This window comes from Pipistrellus hanaki, assembly GCF_964339955.1.
Source record: "Pipistrellus hanaki genome assembly, chromosome: 7".
NCBI lineage: Eukaryota > Metazoa > Chordata > Mammalia > Chiroptera > Vespertilionidae > Pipistrellus > Pipistrellus hanaki.
In genome coordinates, this window is record NC_140509.1 from 29,189,183 (window position 1) to 29,214,859 (window position 25,677).

At 38.2% G+C, this 25,677-nt stretch overlaps 1 protein-coding gene across 1 annotated transcript in view; it reads right to left on the reverse strand.

Moving 5' to 3' along the window:
- Window positions 1-6,272: 6,272 nt before the first annotated feature.
- Window positions 6,273-25,677, reverse strand: part of LMBRD1 (LMBR1 domain containing 1) — a 75,369-nt gene continuing 55,964 nt past the window's right edge. Inside the window, exons 10-16 of the mRNA XM_084890403.1 lie at window positions 24,917-24,981; window positions 24,454-24,556; window positions 23,642-23,746; window positions 20,622-20,771; window positions 19,280-19,358; window positions 6,961-7,052; window positions 6,273-6,824 (exon numbers count right to left, since the gene is read on the reverse strand). Coding sequence (XP_084746529.1) covers window positions 6,708-6,824; window positions 6,961-7,052; window positions 19,280-19,358; window positions 20,622-20,771; window positions 23,642-23,746; window positions 24,454-24,556; window positions 24,917-24,981 — 711 coding nt within the window. The 3' untranslated portion in view covers window positions 6,273-6,707. The remainder of the gene's footprint in view (window positions 6,825-6,960; window positions 7,053-19,279; window positions 19,359-20,621; window positions 20,772-23,641; window positions 23,747-24,453; window positions 24,557-24,916; window positions 24,982-25,677) is intronic.

Below are 25,677 nucleotides of genomic sequence, written 5' to 3' on the forward strand. Positions count from 1 at the left end.
CCCCACTGGAGATCAAACCTGCAACCTGGGCATGGGCCCTTGACCAGGAATTGGATCTGGGACCCTTTAGTCCACATGCCAACACTCTATCCACTGAGCCAAACCAGCGAGGGCTACAATTTATTATTTTTAATTTATTTGCCTCATGGTTTCTAAACTTGAGAGTAGTCACCTTTTTTTTTTTTTTTTTTTTTTTTTTTTTTTTTCATTTAGGTGTCTCCAATTTATAACAATTTCTGGTTCATACTAGGTGCTCAAATATTGGTTCAAGATAATCCATCACTAAATCCCTCCATTAGAGAAGGCTTCTCAGACTTACAGTTTTGTCAGCATTTGAGTTATTGTATACATTGGGAATAAACTGAAATATTCTTAAGTTACTCTTAGTTGGCAGACTTGTCTTATCATATCAGTTCAGAGTTTGTGTGTATATAAATATTTACATATACAAGCCCATGTTCTTTAAAAAGCTTCAGATAAATATAGCAGAAAGTAGAACTGGAACTGATAAGGACATCAGATATTATCAGACTTGTTAGAACTTTTCACTAAGTATTAAATTAAGGTCCAAAACAGTTTCTGGCAGATGGTAATCACTAATTGGATAGTCATTGAATGAACTTGGTACAAGTAAAGCAATAATTTATTTTAGATATACTTTCTATCTAAACAGAAATGCCCCAGTTCTTGATGGGGAAATGAGGCAGCTCTAAGTGCCCCCTAATCTCTCTAAGTTTTAACTTTATTAAGTGCTCATCTGCTATCAAAAATGTACTTCTGCCCTGGCTGGTTACCTCAGTTGGTTAGAGCATGGTCCCAATATGCCAAGGTTATGGGTTTGTTCCCTGGTTAGGGCACATACTAGTACAGAAGTCAACTGATGTGCATTAATGGGTGGTACAGCATGTCAATGTTTCTCTCTCCCTCTCTCTCAAATCCTCTATACCAGTGTTTCCCAAAGTGTGGTAAAAGGGGTAAGGGAAGAGTTTGGTGGGGTTACGCGTTGCACCGGAGTTAGGTGGGGATATGCACTGCACTGTGCTTAGCTGCACCTAATTCTATGTTCTCATGAGTACGAGGGGTACTCAGCATTACGAAAATTATAGAAGGGGTACACATATGTCAAAAGTTTGGGAAACACTGACTATACTAATAAAAGGGTAATATACTAATTAGACTGAACATCTTCCTGACAACCTTCTAGACGTCTTTCCAGACAAAGCCATGGTGGTGGGGCCAAGGCAGAGGCAGTTAGAGGCGATCAGGCCAGCAGGGGAGAGCAGTTAGGGGGAGCAGGCTGGCAGTTAGGACCCAGCAGTCCCGAATTGTGAGAGGGATGTCTGACTGCTGGTTTAGGCCAGATCCCACAAGGTCTAAAGTGGCAGTTGGACATACCCTTAGGGGTCCTAAATTGGAGAGGGTGCAGGCCAGGCTGAGGGACACCGCGGCCCCCTCCCCCCCCCCCCCCCCCCCGCACGAATTTCATGCACCGGGCCTCTTGCCCTATATAATAAAGACAGAATATGCAAATTGACTGTAACTTCACATTGAAGACAGCAGCTCCCACAGCCAATAAGGAGGGAATATGCAAGTTGATACAACAAGGTGAGAGGTGGAAGCTGGCTCCAGGTCGGCGCAAAGGTGGAAAGGCAGCTCTGGCCAGAGTGAAGGTTGTGCCAGCAGCCAGGGGAAAGAAGGCCTATTCTTGCATGAATCTTCATGCATCAGGCCTCTAGTATATAATAAAAGCCTAAAATGCTAAGTGTTTGACCATCCATTTGACTGTTGACCAGTCACTATAACACACATTGACCACCAGGGGAAGATATTCTGACTGATAGGTTAGCTTGCTGCTGGGATCCAGCCATTTGATCATAAATGGGTGAGATGAGCCAGACATGCCCTGGAGCCCTCCCGGGGTCCCTCCCTGGCCGGCCAACCTCTTGCAGTCCCTATCTGGCCAGCTCAGGACTGGACGAGATAGCCCTGATTGGGACTGGGTGAGACGGGCTGGACATGCCCTGGATGAATCTGTGCAATAGGCTGGTTTTGGCCTGATCTCTGCAGGCCAGGCCAAGGGACCCTATTGATGCATGAATCTCTGCACCATGCACCGGGCCTCTAGTAAATAAATAGAAGCTTTTAAAAATGTACTTCTTCTATAGACAACAGAAGACACTGCTTGATATACATATTTTCCAGAGCTCAATCTAGATTTGGTACCATCCACCAGCTTCCATACAGAGCCGAAGCAGGTATGAATCTATGGGAAGACCATGCAGAAAGGCATATACCTGACCATACTAGCTTAGTTCTCCCCAGAATGTTATCCCTAAGTTATCACTGGAAGTTTGTTCTGAAAAGGAAGTTTTCACATTCCCTGTAAAGTCAGTTGAAGATTACAAGTAGTTCTAGAAGTGCTTCCCAAAGAACTTGCTGAAAAGGGAAATAAGGTACTTCTCAAATAAAACTTAAGTCAAAACGTATTTGTGGAGAAGGAAGGGAGGGAGGAGAGACAGATGATCGATGCGTAGGTAAGTAGATAGAGGGTGTGTGCTAGAACCAGAATGTAATCTGTAGGTATAAAAAGAAAAGTGGATACTAATCACGCATCAGCAAATGACTAAAATGTTTCTCCCAACTATGCATCTCACATCAATTCCATGTTCATCTACCAAGAGAGGATGTGTTGTTGTTTGGATGTAAACATTCCAGTTATTGGAATATTTTCTATGGTAACTATAGCTTGATAAAGTGATTTTTTATGTATTCATGATAGCGCACACATATAATCTTAGTAGATATTGATAAGGTTCAATTACTGCCAAGGGCCACTCAGCTACAAATTCCTAGACCAAGTTCTGAAAGAACAGGGACTGCCTGCTTCAAACCTAGGAAATCAGTGTCTGCGATCTAACGCCTGGAATATGGAGAGCCCCAATGTTTGCTGAGTGGGATGAATAAATGATGTACACACAAAGCTAATTCACTTTGAGGCTTCTCGGAAGCCAACCTGACTTCCCCTGGAGATCCCAGATTCTGCCTCCTTGCATATGCCTTCCTATTTAATTAGCAGACATTTGTTCATTGTTAACATTCTTTTCATAGGAATTCACAATGTAACTTCCTTCTAAATTTTAATGCCAGAAAAAAAAAAACCAAAAAAAAAAAAACAACACTTGAGTGCTTCCTTTTATCAAATGTAAAAACTTCATGATCCCTCAGTTGTCTTGGTTGCCAGGAAATTCAGACATGTTTACATATAATTGAAATTATTTCATCTTCTGATAAAATTTCCCCTTTAAATGATACCCTGATCTTTGCATCTTTGATACCTGTTACATTTTAATATATTGTGATTGCTAAGTGTTTCCACTTTAAATACCCACTGATTTCTTACAGTTTTGTTTGCTTGACAGTTTCCCTTGGCTCTCCCCTTCGCCCATCTCCCAACAGGGTTCTATTTCTATATGTGATATTGTATTACCTTTAACTTCATAACTTGAATATGGTCATACCTTTTACTTTGCTTCCTCTCCCGGAGACAATTTCTCTTGATTTCTCTCTTCATCACTCCCCTCACCTATCCCACATAAAGTGAGGCTATTCCTACCCCTTCCCCCTTGTCTTTCACCCACTCCAATCTTCCAATTTGTATCAGCTGTCCTTACATTGTCAAAGCTGATACTTGCATTCAGTGCTATAATCAATGTGTACTGTGTCCTATGGGTTAATTCTAAGACAGCGTATTTACTGTAACTATGTATGTACTGAAGGACTCAGTGGTACACCCTGAAGACATTCTTTTCTTGCATGGCTTGTTTTCCTGGAGCTCCTGCTTTGCTTATCCTTTCTTCTTTTCTTTTTCTTTTTTTTCCAATGCAATATGTATCTGCATTTTCTTTAGTATAGTGGCACTAAGACAGAAGTCAGTTCCAGGATCCTCATTTTTGCCAGCACCTTGCTGCAATAGCTGAAGAAACTAATCACTGTTTGAAGTTTTGCATGGAACCTGAGGGCCTTGACCTTTTGAAAAGCCATAACTATAAATGATCTCTAAATTAGACATTTTAGAGGACTCCAAAGGAAATATGTTCTTCATTAGTGAAAGTCACAACACTTAAATTAGCTTCATGAAAATAAAATGTTAAAGCAATTTGTTATGACCATGAAAGAAAAACAAAAAAACTTGGTTATAATAAAAGCAAACTTCTAAATGGGCAAGAAAACAAATGTTTAAATCTAAGAAGAACATATAGTATACTATAAAAATACAAGAGGCAAAATGAAAGCCTAAGAGGTTGGTCTAACAAAAACAATCATTCCTAGAAATAATAAAACGTAAACGTACATGTAGTATACAAGACAAATATGGTAATGCTTCTAAACATCTAGGTAGCAAAATAAATCTTAAAACAGGCTAAGTACATATTCCCTTTCATCTAGATGCAGTTTATATAGGCTTAAACCATGTATTCAGACTTAAAGTATCTAACAAATTCCCCTGTTAACTGAGGGCTTTCCATGTACAAGGAGATATACTAGGCACCAGGGATGAAGGTGAAGAAACAGATTGTTCAAGGACTTGCAGGCATGAAAGGAGGCAGAAGAGAAAGCAATAAATCACCGCACTCTACAGGGTGCCAACGAGTAGGACAGAGTGCCTAACTTTGCCTGGGAGACTTAGAGGCACAGTATCTGAGGAGATGTTAAGGTTGTGATCTGAAGAAAAAAGGTTTTCTTAGGAGACAAAAGGAAGGGCAGAGGATCATCGGCAGAAGGAGCAGTCCAGCAGGGTGGGGATGTGAAAAATCAGAGCCATTTGGATAATGATGAGACATTTGTTAGTTTGGCTCATACAAGCAGTGTGAAGATGGCAGAGGAAGCTGGATACTCAGGTAAGAAACACACCAGAAAGACCTTATACATGATGTGATGGCTTATAGATTCACAGCAAAGGAGCGAAATTTGGATTTTCATCAGAGGAAAGATTTGGGACTTGACAGAGGGTCCAGTGAGGAAGTTTAAGAACCAGTGTATTAGTCTGCTTGAGCTACCATAACAAAACACATGAACTGATGGCTTAAACAACAGACATTTATTTTCTCACAGCTCTGGAGGCGAGAAGTCCATGGTCCATTTGCCGGCAGGGTTGGATTTTCCAGAGGGCTTTCTCCTTCACCTGCTGAGGGCCATCTTCTCTCTGTGTCCTCAACATGGTCTCTTACTCTTCATATAAGGGCATCAGGCATATTGGATTAGGGCCCCACTGAAAGGCCTCGTTTTACCTTTTTTAAAGCCCTATCTCCAAGTATAGCCATAGTCTCAGGTGATAGGGGTTATGGCTTCACCGTTAAGAATTCTGGGCAATGCAATTAAGTCCATAACACAATGAGTGGCAGTAAAAATGGAGAAGAGGGGACAAATGGGAGGGCAGTTAAGAAGTAGAAATCAACATCACTTGATTGGTTGAGTCAAGCATACACAGCACATAAGGTCTCCTTGCCGAAACCGGTTTGGCTCAGTGGATAGAGCATCGGCCTGTGAACTCAAGGGTCTCAGGTTCTATTCTGGTCAAGGGCATGTACTTTGGTTGCGGGCATATCCCCAATAGGGGGTGTGCAGTAGGCAGCTCATTAATGTTTCTAACTCTATCCCTCTCCCTTCCTATCTGTAAAAAATCAATAAAATACACATATTTTTAAAAGAAAGTGGTTCAATTTTTTAATGACTGGTTTGACATATAGTGCATATGGCTGGCTATCAGTCCAGATATAAGGATTATGTATTTTTTTTGTCTGCCAAGAGCATCTCCACCTGCTGACCTCCCCTCCCCCGACCCCACTTAAGTAACCCTATCCTATATAATCTATCTATACTAATAAAAGGGTAATATGCTAATTAGACTGGGCCGACCGGCCATCTTCTGAGCATACAACTTCCTTCTGGACAAAGCCATGGTGGTGAGGGTTGAGGCAGAGGCAGTTAAGGGAGGTCAGGCAGGCAGGCAGGTGAGCGGTTAGGAGTCAGCGGTCCCAGATTGTGAGGGGTGTCTGATTGGAGAGGGTGCAGGCTGGGCTGAGGGAGCCCCTCTCCCATGCATGATTTTGGGCACCAGGCCACTAGTAAGATAAATAATGAATATTTGAACAATAACAACATAACACACCTTAGAATGCCATAGTCTTAGAGCATCAAGTAGCCTGAAATCTGTACATGAAATCTATTTGAATGGCACTAGTGATTTAATGTGGAAAACAGGAAACAAGATGCATGGGGAATAACATTTATTTATTGGCTATATTGTGAGTATTTTTTTCAGACAATCAGATATGGACACTTTAAAATTTCACATTGCTTTAGAGATCCAAAGGCAAAGACACAGTGATTTATTATGTTTTTAAAAACTGACAAAAGGGGGTATTAATTCTGATGATTTTTAATCAATTTAACACTATTATACACCAGACAGAAAAATTCCACAAACATACCCTCACAAAGCTGGTAATTTTATATTTACAGAGTGTTATTATAGCAATTTTAAATGTTAATCTATGATACAATGTTACTTCGGAAAACATAAAAAATATAGTTTTTTAAATAGCCATGCTCCATTTGTTTATGAAAGATCTTCAGTCCATCCTAACACTTCAAAAATGCATGAGATATTGCAGTCAGCTTTATAAAATCTTTAAGACAGAAGGCTGTCAGATGGAATGGGCAGAGGGCTCATCATCACTTATGTCTGAATCATCTTCTTCAACTCCTTCAATCACTGATTTCTTCCCTTTACAACAGGATACAATTAATCCGATTAAGAATACCTGTAAAGAACAATGAACTATGTTATTTCTCAAATCTAAAGTCATTCAGAAAATAATAAATTTAAAATCCAATGGCACTACTGTGATACAAATGGACCATTAATGGTCAAATCACCCCTGGGATAACCATACTTACCCCAAGGAAGACCCAGTTACCAAAATAGTACGCAGCGCTGAAGAACCAGAACTTATGAAGAAACAGATATGTCCGGGTGACAGTGCACTGATCTATAAGAGCAAATAAAAACTACTGTGAGATACTGTCTCTCTTGATGTTGACTATTAATACTGTATTTTAAAAGTTATTAAACAAAACTAATGACCAAGGTCTCAGAGACAATATTTAGGGACAGGACTGATATCTACGTCTATCTCCAAAACCCACTGTTTCAATTCCTTACTATAACTTAAATTACCAACTAATAGGATGTATTTTTAAAAATGAATGCCACCAATGTAATCCTGGCTAATAAGTATTAAAAACATTATACTGGCTAGTTCAATTTATTTGAAATATAAAAAGCATTTTAACCAGAAGTGTTAGACATATTCTAAAACAGATAAAGTTTTCCTAATGAATATTTAAAAAATGAACAAAGTAATAGGATGTGGTTAGTATTAAGCTACACTTTTCTAAGAATCCAATTATCAGGAGAGCCCAAACTTGAGAAGTTTTGTTTTGTTTTCTTTCTTTCTAAGAATGCCATTGAAAAGATGGCTGCCACTTCTAAAATAATCAAAACATCATTTTATACTGATATGCTTACTATTTGAACTTTAGATATCATTATAGCTTGAATTAAAAATAAATCATATACTTTTTCCAAAAAAATATATCTCTTAAGGGGAAAGTGGCAACTGGTTATTTGCTATTTGTGTTAGATGCCACAGTGATTTTATCCAAATACATTATTTCTACTATGTTAAGAAGTCCTCTATATATCTTGACATATACCTAGTAAATGATATCTAAGGAAATACTTATAAAACCATTCAGAAAGGTCTGGGTGACACAATATAATGTAACTGATTGAAAATTATGAATGTGGCAGTTAATATAGAATTTCAACCTCACAAATTTCTGATCTTTATTCATTACAGAAGAAAATTCTAACTTACAAGGCAACTTATTAGCCAATTCTAAAAAACAATTATGATTTCCTCATATTTTTATTGAAAATGGACAGTGGAAAAAAATTCTACATGCAATTAGGAAACCAATATTACATCCTATTGCTGATTAAGAAAATGCACTGTTGATTTTTAATTTTATGAACTCTCTTTAGCTTCAATAAATAAGTGCTATTTTTTCTTAAAACGTACTGGAAATTTTGTAGTCCAGTTTATTACCCAAAGGATCTAATCATTTTTATTTTTTAGCTTTCATATGGTTTTCTGAAAAGTAGCATTTAGGTTATATTTTATCAAAACACAGGATCTTTTATGTAAAGCTTTAGATCAATGGTTCTCAACCTTCTTAAAGCCGTGACCCTTTAATTCAGTTCCTCATGTTGTGGTGACCCCCCAACCATAAAATTATTTTCATTGCTACTTCATTACTGTAATTCTGCTACTGTTAATGAATCGTAATGTAAATATATATGTGTGCACACACACTCAAGTGACTGTTCGACCAGTAGCTGTGATGTGCATCGATCACCAGGGGGCAGATGCTGAACATACAGGCATGGAAACATGGAACAGACTGATGAATCTCAGAGGGAAGGGGGAAGGGGAGGGTGGGAAGAGATTAACCAAAGATCCTATATGCATAGTAGAGGCTCAGTGCACGGATTTGTGCACCCTGGCCTGGCCTGTGGGGATTGGGCCAAAACTGGCAGTCTGATATCCCCCTGTGTCCTCTCACAATCTGGGACCCCTCAGGGGATATCAGACTGCTGGTTTTGGCCCAATCCCCACAGGCCAGGCCAGGGGACCCCATTGGTGCATGAATCCATGCATCAGGCCTCTAGTACAAGTATAAACTTATTTGAAAATGTCCTTCAGCTTTCTCAACATACTCTAAACTTTAAAAACAAAAGTTTTATAACTGATTTCCATACTTAAAGGTATTTTTGGAATCAGAACTTAACTGAATTAGATTCAGGGTCAGAACAGGGATTACAAGACAGAGACTAAGCTGGCAGAAAGAAGGAAAATCAAATCACCTTCCCAGAGGTCTAATAAACACTCGGTGACATTTTAAATTGGGTTATATCCAACAATTATTTTTCCCACCACAAAATCAAATCTTAAACTATTACATCATTTTTCTGTCACTTGTTTACCATTTTTAAAAGTTGAAGATTTGATACACTTCTTCTAAAATAAGATTAAAAGGTGAAGTCATTGTTAGTGTTCTGCTTTGTTGTTTAAAAAGATGACACTAGACCATAAATCTATGCACACAATGTGTATGTAACAGCTCTTTATAGTAATCTTTATATGTACATACCAGAGACCCTGTGCCCATGTACAATCTGGGACACCTGGGGAGATGTTGCACTGCTGGTTTCAGCCTGATCTTCACAGGCCAGGCCAGGCCAAGGAACCCCACTGGTGCGCAAATCTGTGCACTGAATCTCTAGTATGCATATAAGATCTTTGGTTAATCTCTTCCCGCCCTCCCCCTCCCCCTTCCCTCTGAGATTCATCAGTCTGTTCTATGTTTTCATGCCTGTGTTTTGAGCATCTGTGCTTTGGTGGTCAGTGTGCATCATAGCTACCAGTCAAATGGTCGGACGGTCACTTAGGCTTTTATATAGAGATATTTAATTTATATTTAGTGGCTCATGTCCATAAAATAATTTGATTAAGTCCTATACATATATTTTATATTCCAGTGATGATTCCACACTGAATAAATGGAAGGGGGTGGGGGGGGGGGGTGTGTGCCCTTCTTTCCATTTGCCATCTTCCAGGTGCTCACCTGAATGACACACATCTAGTTCTAGAGATGTCTTTCCACAGTTATCTACAAAAATTATAAATGGGTATCTTGAACTTTGATCTTCAAAGTAAATTGAAGTTGCTGAATGTTTCATGTAGAGATTGTGTTCTAAAATCAGAAGTGTTCAGCAGACTTGTGACTGTTGTTCCACAAAAGAATATATAAAAGCACCAATTAAACTAAAGAGGACCTGTTAACAATGAAAAACTAAAAATAGGGGCTCAGAGAAAAATTTTCTTTCCTAATGACAAGCGGCCATACCAAAAGAAAAAAAAAATTCCCCCTCCATCTACCCAGCCCCATCCTGACCTTAAAATTTAAAGGACAGATGACCAAACAAAGCACAGAACATGAAAATGTTAAGTAGAGTAAAAGAGACAATTGAAATTGATACTTTCATTAAAATCCTAAATCTCATACTATCTGTGCAAGTTTTAACTCATCTGTTGAGACCTTATTTTCTGCATCTGAAAAAAGGGGGATTAACTGCTTAGATGGCCTTTCTAGTTTTGTTTTCTTATTTTCACACTAGAGGCCTGATGTACGAAATTTGTGCAAGAGCAGTCCTTCCTTCCCCTGGCTGCCGGCACCGACTTCCCTCCAGCACCTGGGACCCGGGCTTCCCTCCAGCTGCTGGCAAGGCAACAGGGACCAGGCATTCCTTGCAGCCCCAGCTTCATCTGGAAGGTCGTCCAATCTAATTAGCATATTACACTTTTATTATTATAGACAAGAGGCCCGATGAATCAGGCTGGCCTGCACCTTTGCCAATCCGGGACCCCTCAGGATGTCCAACTACTGGTATAGGCCCTGTGGGATCGGGCCTAAACCGGCAGTCAGACATCCCTCTTGCAATCCAGGACCACTGGCTCCTAACCATTCACCTACCTGCTTGATCACCCCTAATCACTCTGCCTGCCTGCCTGATCACCCCTAACTGCCTCTACCTGCTTGCCTGATCACCCTTACTGATCTCCCCTGCCAGCTTGTTTGCCCTAACTGTTCTCCCTTGCCTGCCTGATTGCCCTAACTCCCTCTGCCTTGGCCCTGCCACTGTGGCTTTGTTCAGAAGGATATCTGGAAGGTTATCAGGAAGATGTCCAATCTAATTAGCATATTACCTTTTTATAGTATGGATTCTAGTTTACACTTTTAAAACTGTTCACAAATTATGCATCTCTTTATGACCTTTATTTTCATGTTTATAATTTTTACACAGAAACAGAGGGGGAAAAATTATCTCTAACTGACATTTTGTCTTAAATAAATGTTTTCAGAATGTTAAGTTCTAGAGGTTCTGTGAAAACAGGTCAACCTGTTTACTTGTTGGCAAAAGTGAAACAGCCAGGCAAATCTGTTTTATTCATAAAGAATGTATTCTGAATCACTCATAGGCTTGTTTGTTCAGAACTTAGCATTCAACAAAGATATTGATGCCCATTTTACTTTGACTTTTCCCTAATATTATATTTAGTCATTTAAAAGAATTCTTACTTTCCCCCTTTGTACTTTCTATATCTGATTATAACCCTACCTTAGATTTTTAATTTTCAGTCTTCTCAGTTGTTTTGTAATTCAACGCATCATCAGTTTTTATTTAAGCATTATCTGCTAACTTGAGTCATTTTAACCATCCTATCTAATAAAAGAGCAATATGTAAATTAACCATCACCCACTACGCCCATAAGCCAAGCAGGAGCAAATATGCAAATAAACCCAATTAAGATGACTACAGCTACAGAGAGCAGGAGGGAGGCTTGGGATTCTCCTACAATGGAGGAAGCCAAGCTTTCCACCTGCCCTTGTCAGTCTAGGCCTCCACTCAAGGCTACAAAGTTTCAATGATAGAAGTCGCATAAATCCCAACAGAAATGGCTGCCGCCAAGGAGCAAGCAGAAAGGTTGGCTCCACTCCAGGCTACAAAGTTTCAATTGTAGAAGGTAAATAAATTCCAGATACCAGGGCCTCTGCTTGGGTCGCAGGTTGGGCCTGCAAACCACAACAGGCCCCTTGCCCAGGCAACCCCATGCTCCAAGGGAACCCCCACCCTGATCCGGGACACCCTCAGGGCAAACCAGCTGGCCCCCACCCATGCACCAGGCATCTATCCTATCTATTGTAATAAAAGAGTAATATGCAGATTGACCATCACTCCAACACACATGATGGCTGCCCCATGTGGATACAAGATAGCCATCACAAGATGGCAGCAAACGAAGGCAGTTGGGAGGGACCAGGCCTGCAAGGGAGGGCAGTTGTGGGCAATCAGGCCAGCAGGGGAGGGTAGTTGGGAGGGACCAGGCCTGCAAGGGAGGGCAGTTGGGGGTGATCAAGCTTGAAGGGCAGGGCAGTTAGGGGTGACCAGGCCTGCAGTGGAGGGCAGTTAGGGGCAACCAGGCTTTCAGGGAAGCAGTTAGGCATCAATCAGGCTGGCAGGGGAGTGGTTAGGGAGTGATCAGGCTGGTAGGCAGGTGAGCAGTTGGGAGCCAGCAGTTCTGGATTGTGAGAAGAATCCCAGATTGGAGAGGGTGCAGGCTGGGCTAGGGACACCCCCTGCCCCCGTGCACAAATTTCATGCACCAGGCCTCTAGTTTGTTCTATAATATTATAACTTAAAGCTAAAAATCTAAAGTTGTAGACCATTTGATTATTGTTAAGGCTATCTATATATATTAGGTTAACAAATACACTTGATCAGAATCATCTGGCAAAATTAACTTTGATATATACAGATTATTTCATTTCCAGTTACTTTACTATTCAAATAACACAACACAAGTTTCTTATTGGGTGATAACTTCGTAAGTTATATAAATGAATGTCTATTCAGTATGTTGTAGACATAAAACTAATATAAATTACTAGAGGCTCAGTGCACAAAATTTGTGTGTGTCTCAGCCTAGCCTGCACCCTCTCCAATATAGGACTCCTCGAGAGCCTTCAGACATCCCTCTCACAATTCAGGACTGCTGGCTCCCAACAGCTCACCTGCCTGCCAGCCTGATCACCCCCTAACCACTCTTCTGCCAGCCTGAACGTTGCCTAACTGCTCCCTTGCTGGCCCGATTGCCCGTCCCCTGCAGGCCTGGTTGCCCCCAACTGCACTCCCCTGCCGGTCCTGTCACCCCTTACTGCCCTCCTTTGCAGGTCTGGTTCCCCCTAACTTCCTTCCCCTGTAGGCCTGGTTGCCCCCAACTACCCTCCTCTGCTGGCCTTCTTGTAGCAGCCATCTTTTGTCCACATGGGGGTGGCCATCTTGTGTGTTGGAGTGACAACCAATTTGCATATTATTCTTTTATTAGATAGGATGTCAAGTATAATTGAAAATTTTAAAAAAATTAAAAACAATACATTTGCTGAAACCGGTTTGGCTCAGTGGATAGAGCGTCAGCCTGGGGACTGAGGGGTCCCGGGTTCGATTCCGGTCAAGGGCATGTACCTTGGTTGCGGGTGCAACCCCTGTAGGGGGCGTGCAAGAGGCAGCTGATTGATGACTCTCTCTCATCGATGTTTCTAACTCTCTGTTTCTCTCCCTTCCTCTCTGTAAAAAAAAATCAATAAAATATATTAAATAAATAAATAAAATAAAAACAATACGTTTACTTTAAGAAAAGGCTAGCAACTTAGATAACAGAAGACTAAGTAAGACTGAGTTCTTAGGTTTTATAAAGTGATCATTCAGAAACATATTATCTTACTTTGTCTTTCACTGCATTCCCTAATATTCAATGTTTCTACCACACTTATTATAATAACTTGGCAAGTATATTTATGTCTTTATGCCCTGTTAATGCAAGTTCCTTTTCTACTTGGAATATCCTCCAGCTGTTTCAGCTTACTTATTTAGATTTAACTTATGCTTTTGGGCTCAGTTAGAATATTCTGGGCAGAATAAATCATTATCCCCCTTTTGTTTCCCACAGTACTTTGTATAATTTCAACATACCTGCTATTTACTTTTCCTTCTATTACGATTATTTAGTTTCATATCCAAGTTCATTAGACAGTATGCTTTTAGAAGATAGGGACTGTATATGTGTTTCCTATGACTCTCTCTTTCCAAAAATCCACCCCAGTACTCATAATACAATAGCTATTGTGTTTGTACATTAAGGAACAATGATCTTTCATCTTCCTATTTTAACTCAATTATGTCTATGTTACTTTTAATAACACTAGTTTTAAAACTATTTTATTCACATTAGCACATAAATTGTGTATTAATGCAAATTAGATTAAGTAGCAATTAAATATATAAAACTATAAATATAAAGGTCCTTTTGCTGTAATGACATAAAACTTTTAAAATAATTTCTAATTTGCTCAGTTGATTCAGTTTTAATATATAAATTATGCATTACCTGTCAAAAAAATTAAGTAAAATTGTCATTTTAAGAGAACTTTGCAAATCTACACTAATATAAACATGCAAATTGACTGTACCTCTGCTACACCCACCAGCCATGCCCACCATCCAATTAGGAGTGAGTATGCAAATTAATCCAACAAATATGGCGGGTGGCCATGTAGCTGCAGCAGGCAGGAGAGTTGGATTGCCTCTGTGGATGGAGGAAGCCAAGCTTCCTGCCTACCCTGGCCAGCCCTGGCCTCTGCTCAAGGCTACAAAGTTTCAATTATAGAAGATAAATAAATCCCAAATACCTGCTTCCAGCTGGCCCTGGCCTCCACTCAAGGAGGCGATAAAAAAAAAAAAAAAAAAAAAGGAGAGGCTGGGAACTTGGGTTGTTGGGGGGTGTGGCCAGCCTGCAAACAGCCCTCAGCCTTCACCCAGGCTGGACAGGCACCCCAGCGGGGACCCCCACCCTGAAGGGGCTGTGGCCAGCTTAAAAACAGACCTCAGCCCCTCACCCAGGCTAGCCATGCCCCCCCAGCGGGTACCCTTACCCCACGGGGGCGTGACCAGCCTGCAAACCATCACAGACCCCTGGCCCAGGCCACCCCACACCCCAAGGGAACCCCCACCCTGATCCAGGACACCCTTCAGGGCAAACCAGCCAGCCCCCTCCCATGCACCAGGCCTCTATCTATACTAATAAAAAGATAATATGCTAATTAGACTGGGAGACATTCCTGGAGACAAAACCATGGTGGTGGGGCTGAGGTAGAGGTGGTTAGAGGCCAAGAGGGGAGGGCAGTTGTGGGTGATCAGGCCAGAATGGGACAGCAGTTGTGAGTGTTCAGGCTGGTGGGGGGCGGGGCCATTGGGAGTAAGCAGACTAGCAGGAGGGTCAGTTGGGGGTGAGCACAGGGGGAAGTTGGGGGTGATCAGGCTGGCAGGGTGGGCATTTAGGGGCAAGCAAGCTGGCAGCAGGTGGGCATTTGGGAATGAGCAGGCAGCAGGGGGTCAGTTGGAGGTGATCAGGACAGCAGGGAGGGGCATTTTGGAGTGAGAAGGCCAGTAGGGGGGCAGTTGGGGGCAAGCAGGACAGTGGGGAGGGAAGGTGAGGTGAGCCGGCCAGCAGGGGGGGGGGCAGTTGGGAGTGAGCAGGCTGGCAAGGGGGGGCAGTTAGGGGTGAGGATACTGGCATGGGGGCAGTTGGGGGTGATCAGGCTGGTGGGGAGGGGGTAGTTGGGGGAAAGCAGGCAGGCAGGTGAGCAGTTAGGAGCCAGCAGTCCCAGATTCCAAGAGGTATGTCCGACTGCTGGTTTAGGCCCGATCCCTGTAAACAAGCAGTAGGATATCCTTTGAGGGGTCCCAGATTGGAGAGGGTGTAGGCCAGGCTGAGGGACACACGCATACCCCCCCATGCATGAATTTCGTGCACAGGTCCACTAGTATAGTATAATAGGCATTCTTTATAAATTTTCTAAATTGTTCTATCCTTTAAAATATTATTTTAAACACAAAGAACCTAAACTATTTTTAGATGAATAACTCTCTTTTGGATCATACACATAATAAATACCTGAAACTGGGGTTTCAGTAATATTTTTAATATGTTTAATAAATGCCAGGTTACCCCAAATATGAACACAATATTACTTTAAAAGTCTCTAAAGTATATTTAAAATTGATAAGAGATAAATATATGTAGTTTTAAAAATCATTGCTTTAATATGTTTTAGAAATAATTTTATTTATAACACTGTAAATTATAATTTTTGTTTCTAAATTTAAAATTATTCTCCAAAATTCTGTTATTTGCCATAACCAAATAACAAAGATGCCATTGAGTGTCTGAGGAACTTATATTATACCATCATCTTCCTTAATCAAATGTTCCTACCAAAACGTCACAATGTTACTAGTTTCCCTTTAAATAAATAGTCAGTCCATCACCACACATTCCACCACATCTCCACCCGTGTTAAGTCCCATGCCTTAATTTCTTTTTCATTTTTTCCCACCATTATTTTTATTTAAAGAATTCTCTTTTTAAAAAATGTACCCTGACACTTGAAATTCAATGATTATATTTCTATCGTTCTTTTCCAAATATGCACAAGTAAATTTAAATTTGGAGGTAGGTTGAGAACAGAAAAAGGTTGGAAGTATAAATCAACTCCACAAACTAAAGGGTATATTTTGTACCGCAAAGTAACATTTCAAAGGATAAGTCAACTTCAATGTTTAAGAAAAATATTAAATAGTTCAAAAGGAGCCATTTTAAGCACTATAAATTAGACTGAAAAAGAAAAATACTAAATGTGATTCATAAAAATGTCATGGTCAAGTATATCACTTCACAAACCCTTATTGATCTATGCTATACAAATTCATTCAGTTCAGCAATATAAAGGCATTCTGAAAGCCTCACATAAGTTTGAGGTAATTCCGAAATCTTGATTTGTTTTGTTTTGCATTTTTGCTTAAAGTTTCAATAGCAGTACAATAATTTAAGAAACAGAATCGTAATAATTTTAGATCTCCAGGATCACTGCCTTCTTGTTTTAAAATATTACAGATTAACTCAACATTCAATTTTTCATTCTATTTGCATTTAGCTAAAAGTGACAACCCAAAGCATTTCAATTACCAATCCTATTTATGATGTGTGTAGGCACAATTTAAAGTAAAAACTCTAGGCCTAAAGTCATTAAAATGTAAAACTGGAAAATCAAGTATATTATTTACCCTAGAAATATTTTACTGTTATTTCTTGGGGCAAAAAGAGGTATCGCTACTATATCTGTGTTCCCTTCTCTTGTTCTCCCAGTTTTAGCCTCTTCTTTATTCTCTATGCATACTGAATTCTGAGGTTGGTCACTTCATTCTCTACCACTCAGCTTGTCCTTTGTTTTCCATCCCACTTCATTCTTTAACCACCTTCCCCGAACAACCTAAGAATTGATGAAAAATAATTATACCAGTTTACCGATCTTTTCAACAAAAATACAAATTGATCATTTCATCTCTGTCCCTTGATATCTATCTTCAGTCAGATCCCTCTTCTATTCACTTTAATGGCCTATCAAAACATTTGACACTTTTTTTTTCAATTTTGTGCCCACTCAATTATCAGCAGATGATCTAAGCTTAACACTTCATATCAAATTGAGACAATCATCCAGAAATGCAAACTTCCTGCCCACACTGAGTCCACATCATTGCTTCCTTCCTCGAAATTTACAGAAAGCATTCTGTCTTGATGTTCTTAATATCATCTCCTCCAGAAATGAATGATACTGGTCCATCATTCATCTTTTAATATTTTTATTCAACCACTCCCACTCTAGTTTTATCCCACCATCCTTAAGTTTCTCCTAATCTTTAATAAAAAAAAAAAAAAAATGTCCGCAATTCTGAATGCCTTCTATAGTTTCCATCCAATCTCTTCTCAATATCTATTAAGAATTCCTATGCAGACTAAGTAAACTCATTTATATTCCTTTTTATTCAATACAATTAATTTTTATCTCCATCATTAGCATTTTTGCACTGTTTTTCTCTGTACCTCCTTTGCATTTAGATTTTCCTCTGAGTTTCAGTCTTCATGCTCTTCTCATTCTCTACCCTCAAAATTCCTTACATAAACATTCAATTGTCTATAAAATCTCCACCTGAATATTCCTGAGATATATCAAGTCAACTAATCATTTCTTATACTTTTCTCTAACCTTAGTATGAATTTTTATCTCAGTTTGGTGAAACTGAAATTTACCAAACTACACAGTAACAAGAAGACCAATCTAGAATTCTCTATTTTCCTTGTCACTGCAATCCAAGCAATAAGAAATTCTTTAAATTAAACCCACAAATTTCTTTCTTCATTTCACACCCTCATGACCACTATCTCTTTTGGATTATTATAAATAGCTCTCTTAGGCAACACCTCACACAAGATTTCTATGTTCTGGTCTCAATTTCACAAATCTGTTCTCTATGAAATTATTATAATTAAGTTACTGAAAAGAAATCAGATTATAACATCTATTTAATGTTTAAAACTACTGACCCTTTAGTTATTTTGCAAGACCTTTTGTGACCTGATCCTAACTATGCAATCTCATTTTCTCCTCTCCAATACCCTATCCCCATAATTAAAAAAAAAATGTTTTAAATTCTTTTGAACATATACCCATAGAGTTTAAGATCATTTTATCTGTGTGTTTTGTCCCTCTGCATACAAAAGCCTTCTCTAGGTGCACACATACCAGATAAATCTTTAACCTTGAAGTTCTGGTTTCTTTTTGACTTCCATTCCACAATGATCTTCTCCAGATAGAGTAAATTACTTCTTCCTCTGGGCTATCCCTGTATTCTGTACCTATTCCTGTAACGCCATCACATTCTATAGTTGGCCTTACTAAAAAACTCAGAATTTATCTTTTTCATAATGATATCCATGAATGGTTTATGAAGAAATATACTCTATTTGACATATTACTTTACCCTGAAATAAAAGCATTTTGAAGGCAAAGTATAAAAAACAAAACAAAAAAACCCCTGTAAATTTTGAAGGAATAAATCTAAAATCCCTAATCAGGACAAAATATTATAATATTCAAAGGGAAAATAATCACCTTAGCTCACAGAAAATAGTGGAGGAAAAGTGATTCTCTAAAAATACATAGAGGTTAAGAGCCCAGGATCAGAGTTTTTTCTCAGAATACACATGAAATACTTAGCACTGTGCCTGGAACACAATGATACGTTCTTAAAAATTAATGCTATTACCGTTAACATTATTAACTAAAGTGACTAGATTTGGACAAATTAAAGGCTATTTTAGGTCACAGATACTTTTGATCTTGGTTCTAAAAATTATGAATTCCACCAAAGAAAAAAAACTTAAGAGCGGCTTCTTATATTAGTAAATATGATAAATTATACCTACCTTTATTACTTCCTAAGCAATTAATTTATAATGGTCTTTTCCTTAATTAAAATTATTCTATCATCAAGAAATTCTACTGAAGAGATTTACCAATTTCTTCTTGCTAAAAGTTCCTCTGTCACTATATATTAAAAAAAAGCACCAAATAATTAACACCGCAAACTGTAAGGCAATACTTTTCTTACAGTTGTAAGACTTGCTTTACCTTCAGGGGCATCTGCATCACATCTCTTTGGCACAGAAAGGGTTGAGTTGCCTGTATGGTCATCATAAGTAATATTGCTCTGAAACATGAAAATTAAAAATCATATTTTGATTCCAAAAGTAATCACATTAACTTTATACTATGTTTTCTATTCAACTACATCTAACTAATACTCTAAATAGTAAGTTTTAAGATAAATTTAACATGGAGATTTTATTGCAGCAATCCTTAGGTCCTGTGTTGAACAACAGAGCTTCTTCCCAGAGAAAGAACCCACTTATTTTTCCACAGTAAAGCAAGAAAAGGATATCTTTGGTCCATGTAAAAGCACAATCTTCATTCAGTCAAAGAAAAATGTTTAAAAAGTATGACCCAGTGAATTACGTGCTGGGGATGAGGCAAGAAGAGGATTAAAAAGTATAAAGTAAGATTTATGATTCGGGTGATCTTCTAGTATTGTGTTTCCCAAACTCGCCATTCCTGTATCTCCACTATGATTGTTCCTCCCACATTATTACTTAACTTTATTTAATGAACTAACTTTTCAATACTTAGCAATATTATAGATGGTATTGATTGAGGGTTTGATGTGCTAGTTAGATGCTTTTGTCCCTAATTACATGTTAAAGTACAAAAGAATGGAGGATAAAGTACAGGATAAAAAAAGGAATGAAATGAGCAGACTAGATTAACAATAAGACTCTATTAAAGCAAGGCTTGAACAAGACCCTGAAACATGGATTAGATATGAATATTTTAAGGAAAGGAAAAAAACAACTAAACAAAGGTTGAATCAGACATGGCCAAAGTATTTTAAATTGTCAAAAAAAAACCCCACAAATTAGCTGGCCAATTATAAATAGGAACCACAGCTGCTTTTGGAAGATCAACATAAAAAAAAAATTAAAAAAAATCAGTGTCACAGGTAAGAGAACACTCAGTAACCTACAAATAAAATATTTATAAAAGCACCTCATAGTACTGATGAACAGACATATTTTTCTTACCAAAACTTTTTAAGGAACTATATTAATGAATTTACTTAAAATGCTATTTTAGAGGAAATGATATGGGTTTTATTCAAGTTCTGATGTAAAACTCAGTAGAATCCATCATGGGATCCATTTTTAAAATATGTTAATAAATAGTGTTTTATTTTTAAAAAGAACTTGTAAGAAACAAATATAAATATGCTAAAAAATTGAACAAAAAACAGGTTTAGCAAAGTTAAATTTAATCTGATGAGCTCATATCTTATGCTAGCTTTCATAAATTAAAATTTGCTTTAAAAGATCAGTTTACTTAAAATATTAAAATAATGAATTTTAGGTTTTGCACTTACCTCTATTAAGTAATTTTGGCTTCCATACATAACATACTGGGGAGCAAGACTATAAATCATATAGCTAGTGTGAAGTACAATAAGCAGAAGTATCATGCACAGAAATAAGAGTGCCTGGGGCCTGGTCCTGCCTCTTCTGATTTTATATAACTGGAAAGAAAAAAAGACAGTAACAACATTTTAGCAATATATTTATTTGTAAGGCACTAAGTCCTGCTCATGTTTTAGGGGCAAGGAACACAGTTTAATCAACCATTTCTTTTTTCAAAATAAATACTAAGAATTCTTAATCATTTCAAATAATTATAAGGATGGTAAAAATAATTTTCTCCCTGCACAGCTTTCAGGTTTAGATTTGTTTAAAACTAGAGGCTCAGTGCATGAAATTCGTGCATGGGAGGGGGCTGTCCCTCAGCTCTGCCTGTATCCTCTCACAATCCAGAACCTGTTGTAGAATGTCCGACTGCCAGTTTAGGCCCTATCCCTCTCACAATCTGGGACTGCTGGCTCCCAACTGCTCACCTGCCTACCTGACTGATTGCCCTTAACCACTCTGCCTGCCTGCCTGATTGCCCGTAAATGCTCCCCTGCTTGCCTGATTGCTCCTAATCACTCCTGCCTGCCTGTGTGATCGCCCCTAACTGCCTTTGCCTCTACCCCTGCTGTGGCGGCTTCGTCCGGAAGGTCATTCGGCTGTCCGGTCTAATTAGCATATTAAGCTTTTATTACTATAGACTAGTAGCTCTGTGCATGAATCTGTGCACCAGTAGCTCTCTGCAGGGCCTGGCTGCTCCACACTTGTTGCCCAGAGGCTCTCTGCGGCCCAGGGCGCCACCATCTTGTGGCTATGGGTGCTTCCATCTTTGTGATGGAGTGACAATTAATTTGCATATTACCCTTTTATTAGACAGGATCATGACAAAGCATTTATATATAAACGAACCTTTAAATTATTCATTAAAAACTGAGGACCCAGAGAATATATCAGTATTTGCATGGTCTGTTTCCAGACAAACATTCTAAATTTATTATGCAATAGCATCTGTTAGAAGTTCATAGAGCTAAGAACTACCTCTAATTCTATCTAAAAGTTAGAAGAATTAGTTTAAACTCTAAGTATTTATTTGTGGTTTTATATAATAATACACAAGAATTACATCACTATAATACTCATTTCTGTGAAATACTCAACATCCTCATACTGTCATAAAATCTAGTTTATGATAATATGACTATATATTCTCATATGTACCTATACTAGAACAAAACTAAAACATATGCTTCAATGGCAGAGCACACTTTTATTTTAGCAACTAAGGTACCACCTACCTGTTTTATTACTGGATTGTAGTATAACATAGAGTAGCAGAATTCCAGTTCTGGATGGGATGACGATAAAATAACCTAAAATTTTACCTTTCCCAGCTTCCCTTGTACCTAGGAGTGGCCGGCAGTGATAAAATATTAAATATCAAAGAAAAGTCAAAGTCTACTGGAGATTTCTGGGAAAGTTTTGTTTTATTATAGGTGTCACTGCTTCCTCCCAACTATTATAACTTTTCCTTATGTAAAGTGGACAGGATAAATAGAGATATTGGATTTGACATGTTTGAGATAGTAAACCAATGTTAGATTTTTTTTTCTTTTTCCTTAGCAAGAAGTCACTCATTAGTTCAAGCCACTATTTAAGTGGTTTTTCTTATGCTCACAGGTGGAAGTAGTCTCTATCTTAGGGGTGTCGAACTCAATCAGAGAAGGGGCCAAAATCTAAAATCCAGCCTAAATCGCGGGCCGAATGGTTTACTGAACAGTCATAAATGACAATGTCATAAACTGACAGCGGAGTGCAGTGATGACAGCGCAGTGCGGGCCACATTGCAAGGCCTGGCGGGCTGGATTTGGCCCGCGGGCCTTGTGTTTGACACATGTGCTCTATCTGATACAGCTTCATTTTAAAACCAGAGGCCCAGGGCACGGGAATCCATGCACGGGGGAAGGAATGTTACTCAGCCCAGCCTGCACCCTCTCCAATCTGGGACCCCATGAGGGATGTCCGACTGCCCGCTTAGGCCCAATCAGACTAACCGGGCAGTCAGACATCCCTCTCACAATCCAGGACTGCTGGCTCCCAACCACTCGCCTGCCTGCCTGCCTGCCAGCCTGATCAACCCCTAACCACTCCCCTGCCAGCCTGATCAACCCCTAACCACTCCCCTGCCAGCCTGATCGAGGCCTAATTGCTCCCCTGCAGGCCTAGTTGCCCCCAACTGCCCTCCTCTGCTGGCCCGGTCACCCGTAACTGCCCTCTCCTACAGGCTTCATCGCCACCAAGTGCCCTCTCTTTTAGGCCTGGTCCCTCCCCTGCTGGCCTGATCACCCACAACTGCCCCCTGCTGGCCATCTTGTGTTGGCCATCTTCGACCACATTGGGGCAGCCATCTTGTGTATTGGAGTGATGGTCCATTTGTATATCACCTCTTTATTATATAGGGTTCTTAATTCACCTCAAAATGAACATGAGAAGAAAGTAACCCTTTCTCTAATCATGTAATGATCTTTACTTCCTAGTAGAAAGGAGCATCTTTTGAACAACAGAATATCCAATTGTGCTTCAATGTGTTTTCTGAAGCCAAACATTAAGGGAAAGAATTTAAATTCTAGACCAGAGCTTGTCATCCTTGACAGGGGTGACATTATTGGCTGGATGAGTTCTTGTTGTCTGAGGCTGCCTTGTGCACCACAGAATCCCTGGCCTCTATCAGTGAGGTGTCAATCGCGCCCCCTAATGGTAACAGCTGAAAATATCTCCAACATTACCAAAAGTATCCAGGGTGTAAACCACTCCTATTTAATAACCATTGCTCTATACAAAAGCACTTTTATGTTAGCATATAGTAAAAACTAATTTTCAATCACTTTTAGTATCAATGTATTTATAACTCCTATATTATAAATCTAAGATAATTTTCAATAATAAAGAGTATGAAAATGAAAGTAATAACATTGTAATATATACTCACTCTAATCCAAAAGAACCATATGCCAATATTTCTAATCCCCGCCATTGAAGTAAAAATAAAGTACATAATAATAATTGTTATAAGAATGTAATCAAGAGGGAAAACCTAAAAAAAAAAAAAAAATTAAATTCAATACACATGCAGGATTTTAGAAGTCATACAAAATTAACTAAAATGTCATTATTTATATTTGGCAAATGTTTAAAATATCAACCCTGATTTAGAACTATAAAAATAAAAAATAAAAATGGTTTTTATTATACTCTATTTAAATGGTTTTTCTTATACTCACAGGTGGAAGTAGTCTCAATCTGACACAACTTCATTTTAAAACTAGAGGCCCAGTGCACAAAATTTGTGCATGAGGTGTGTGTGTGTGTGTGTGTCCCTGAGCCCAGCCTGCACCCTCTCCAATAAAATACTATAAAAAAGATATAAATTTTTTTTTAAATCTACTATAAAAAACTCACCAAAACAATTACCAAACTATTACCAAATTGTTTAATACCATTATCATAAGAAAAATCCTATAACAAATTAAGCTAGAAATTACATTTAAATATGAATAAAAAACTTCATCAAAAATTAAAAACAGGAATTGCTTAAAAAGCTTACCTTAAAAGCTCAGCAATATACCAATATAGTAATCCTTAAAGCAACATATCAATGTAAAAGTAATGTATAAATAAAAAGCCAAATCAGCAGAGGGCACAAGCATATCTTGCCAAGTATTAATATGTTTTTCAATGTAATAATTTGACAGTTTGTAAGAATATGTGCGAGAGTATAAAATGATTGTTCTTTTTACTTACTCTTTGTAGTAAAGGCAAAAGCATATTCAGTGGATTACTCAGATTAGTTCCAAAAATTATGAAACCAGAATTGATTCCAGCTGAATGAAGAGCTTTATCCAAACTAAAAAAGTAAAATAAAAATTATAGTGATTTTTATATATTACAGGACCATATTTTCCATTAATTTATAAATTAAGCATACAAAACATAATCATGCAAATTCAACTGAGTCAAAGAAAACCTCAAAAAACAAATTAAACCTCATTTAAATATCTTACAGATATTGGTCAATTAATAAAGAATAAAGAAATACTAACTACTATTGAAATGTTTTATTCATTCTTTGAGTCAATGCTATAGAACACTTCAAGTAAAATGGCTACTGAAGATAAACAGACTACACTAATAGAATTATTCAGCATGGAAAGTAACATCATAGGATTTATATAAGTGTTTTAGTAAATGTGTCTAGTGTACTTACTTTGACAAAAAGAGAGAAATCACAAACAGCAATGCAACTAAGATGAAAAATATTCCCCAAATGATCTAAAGGCAAAAAAAAAAATAATAATAATAATAGTAAAAAAAAGTCACTGAAATATAGTTCTAAAAGTTGACATCAAAAGCCAAAACCATATGTTCAATATGAGTTGTTGGTATATGACCATGATCTATCCAAAATGATCCACAATACATTTTAATTTAGTATATATTTTTAGACATTTGTTATCTAAATTTCCATTATGAGACTGAGAACATACACAAAACAGACAAAGCATTTGAAAGTCTTCATTTGTAGGTAAACAAATGAGACTCTTTGCTATGTCAAATAAAAGGTTTATTTATATCCAGTTATACTCACACATACCAGTAAACTTCAAAATTAATTGAAAAGTTAAGACTAATAAGACTACATTAAGACTAATATACACACACAAAAAAAAAACCAAAACCAAAATACTTAACAGGTTATATTTAACTTGTTAAAATATGAAATTTGGAACATTTTCCCATAGAAATAATGATGTACATAGACATACATAACACACACACACACACACACATATATATCATTAATATATACATATATTATAAATGCCAATTATATATGACAAAATATATCATAGCACAGAAAAGACTATATAACTGAAAATATTCCTGAAATAGAATACCAGTAGCACTAAATAAACTGTCATGTAAAACCATGTTTCTGTGGAGAAATGTGTTAAGCAATGTAATTGG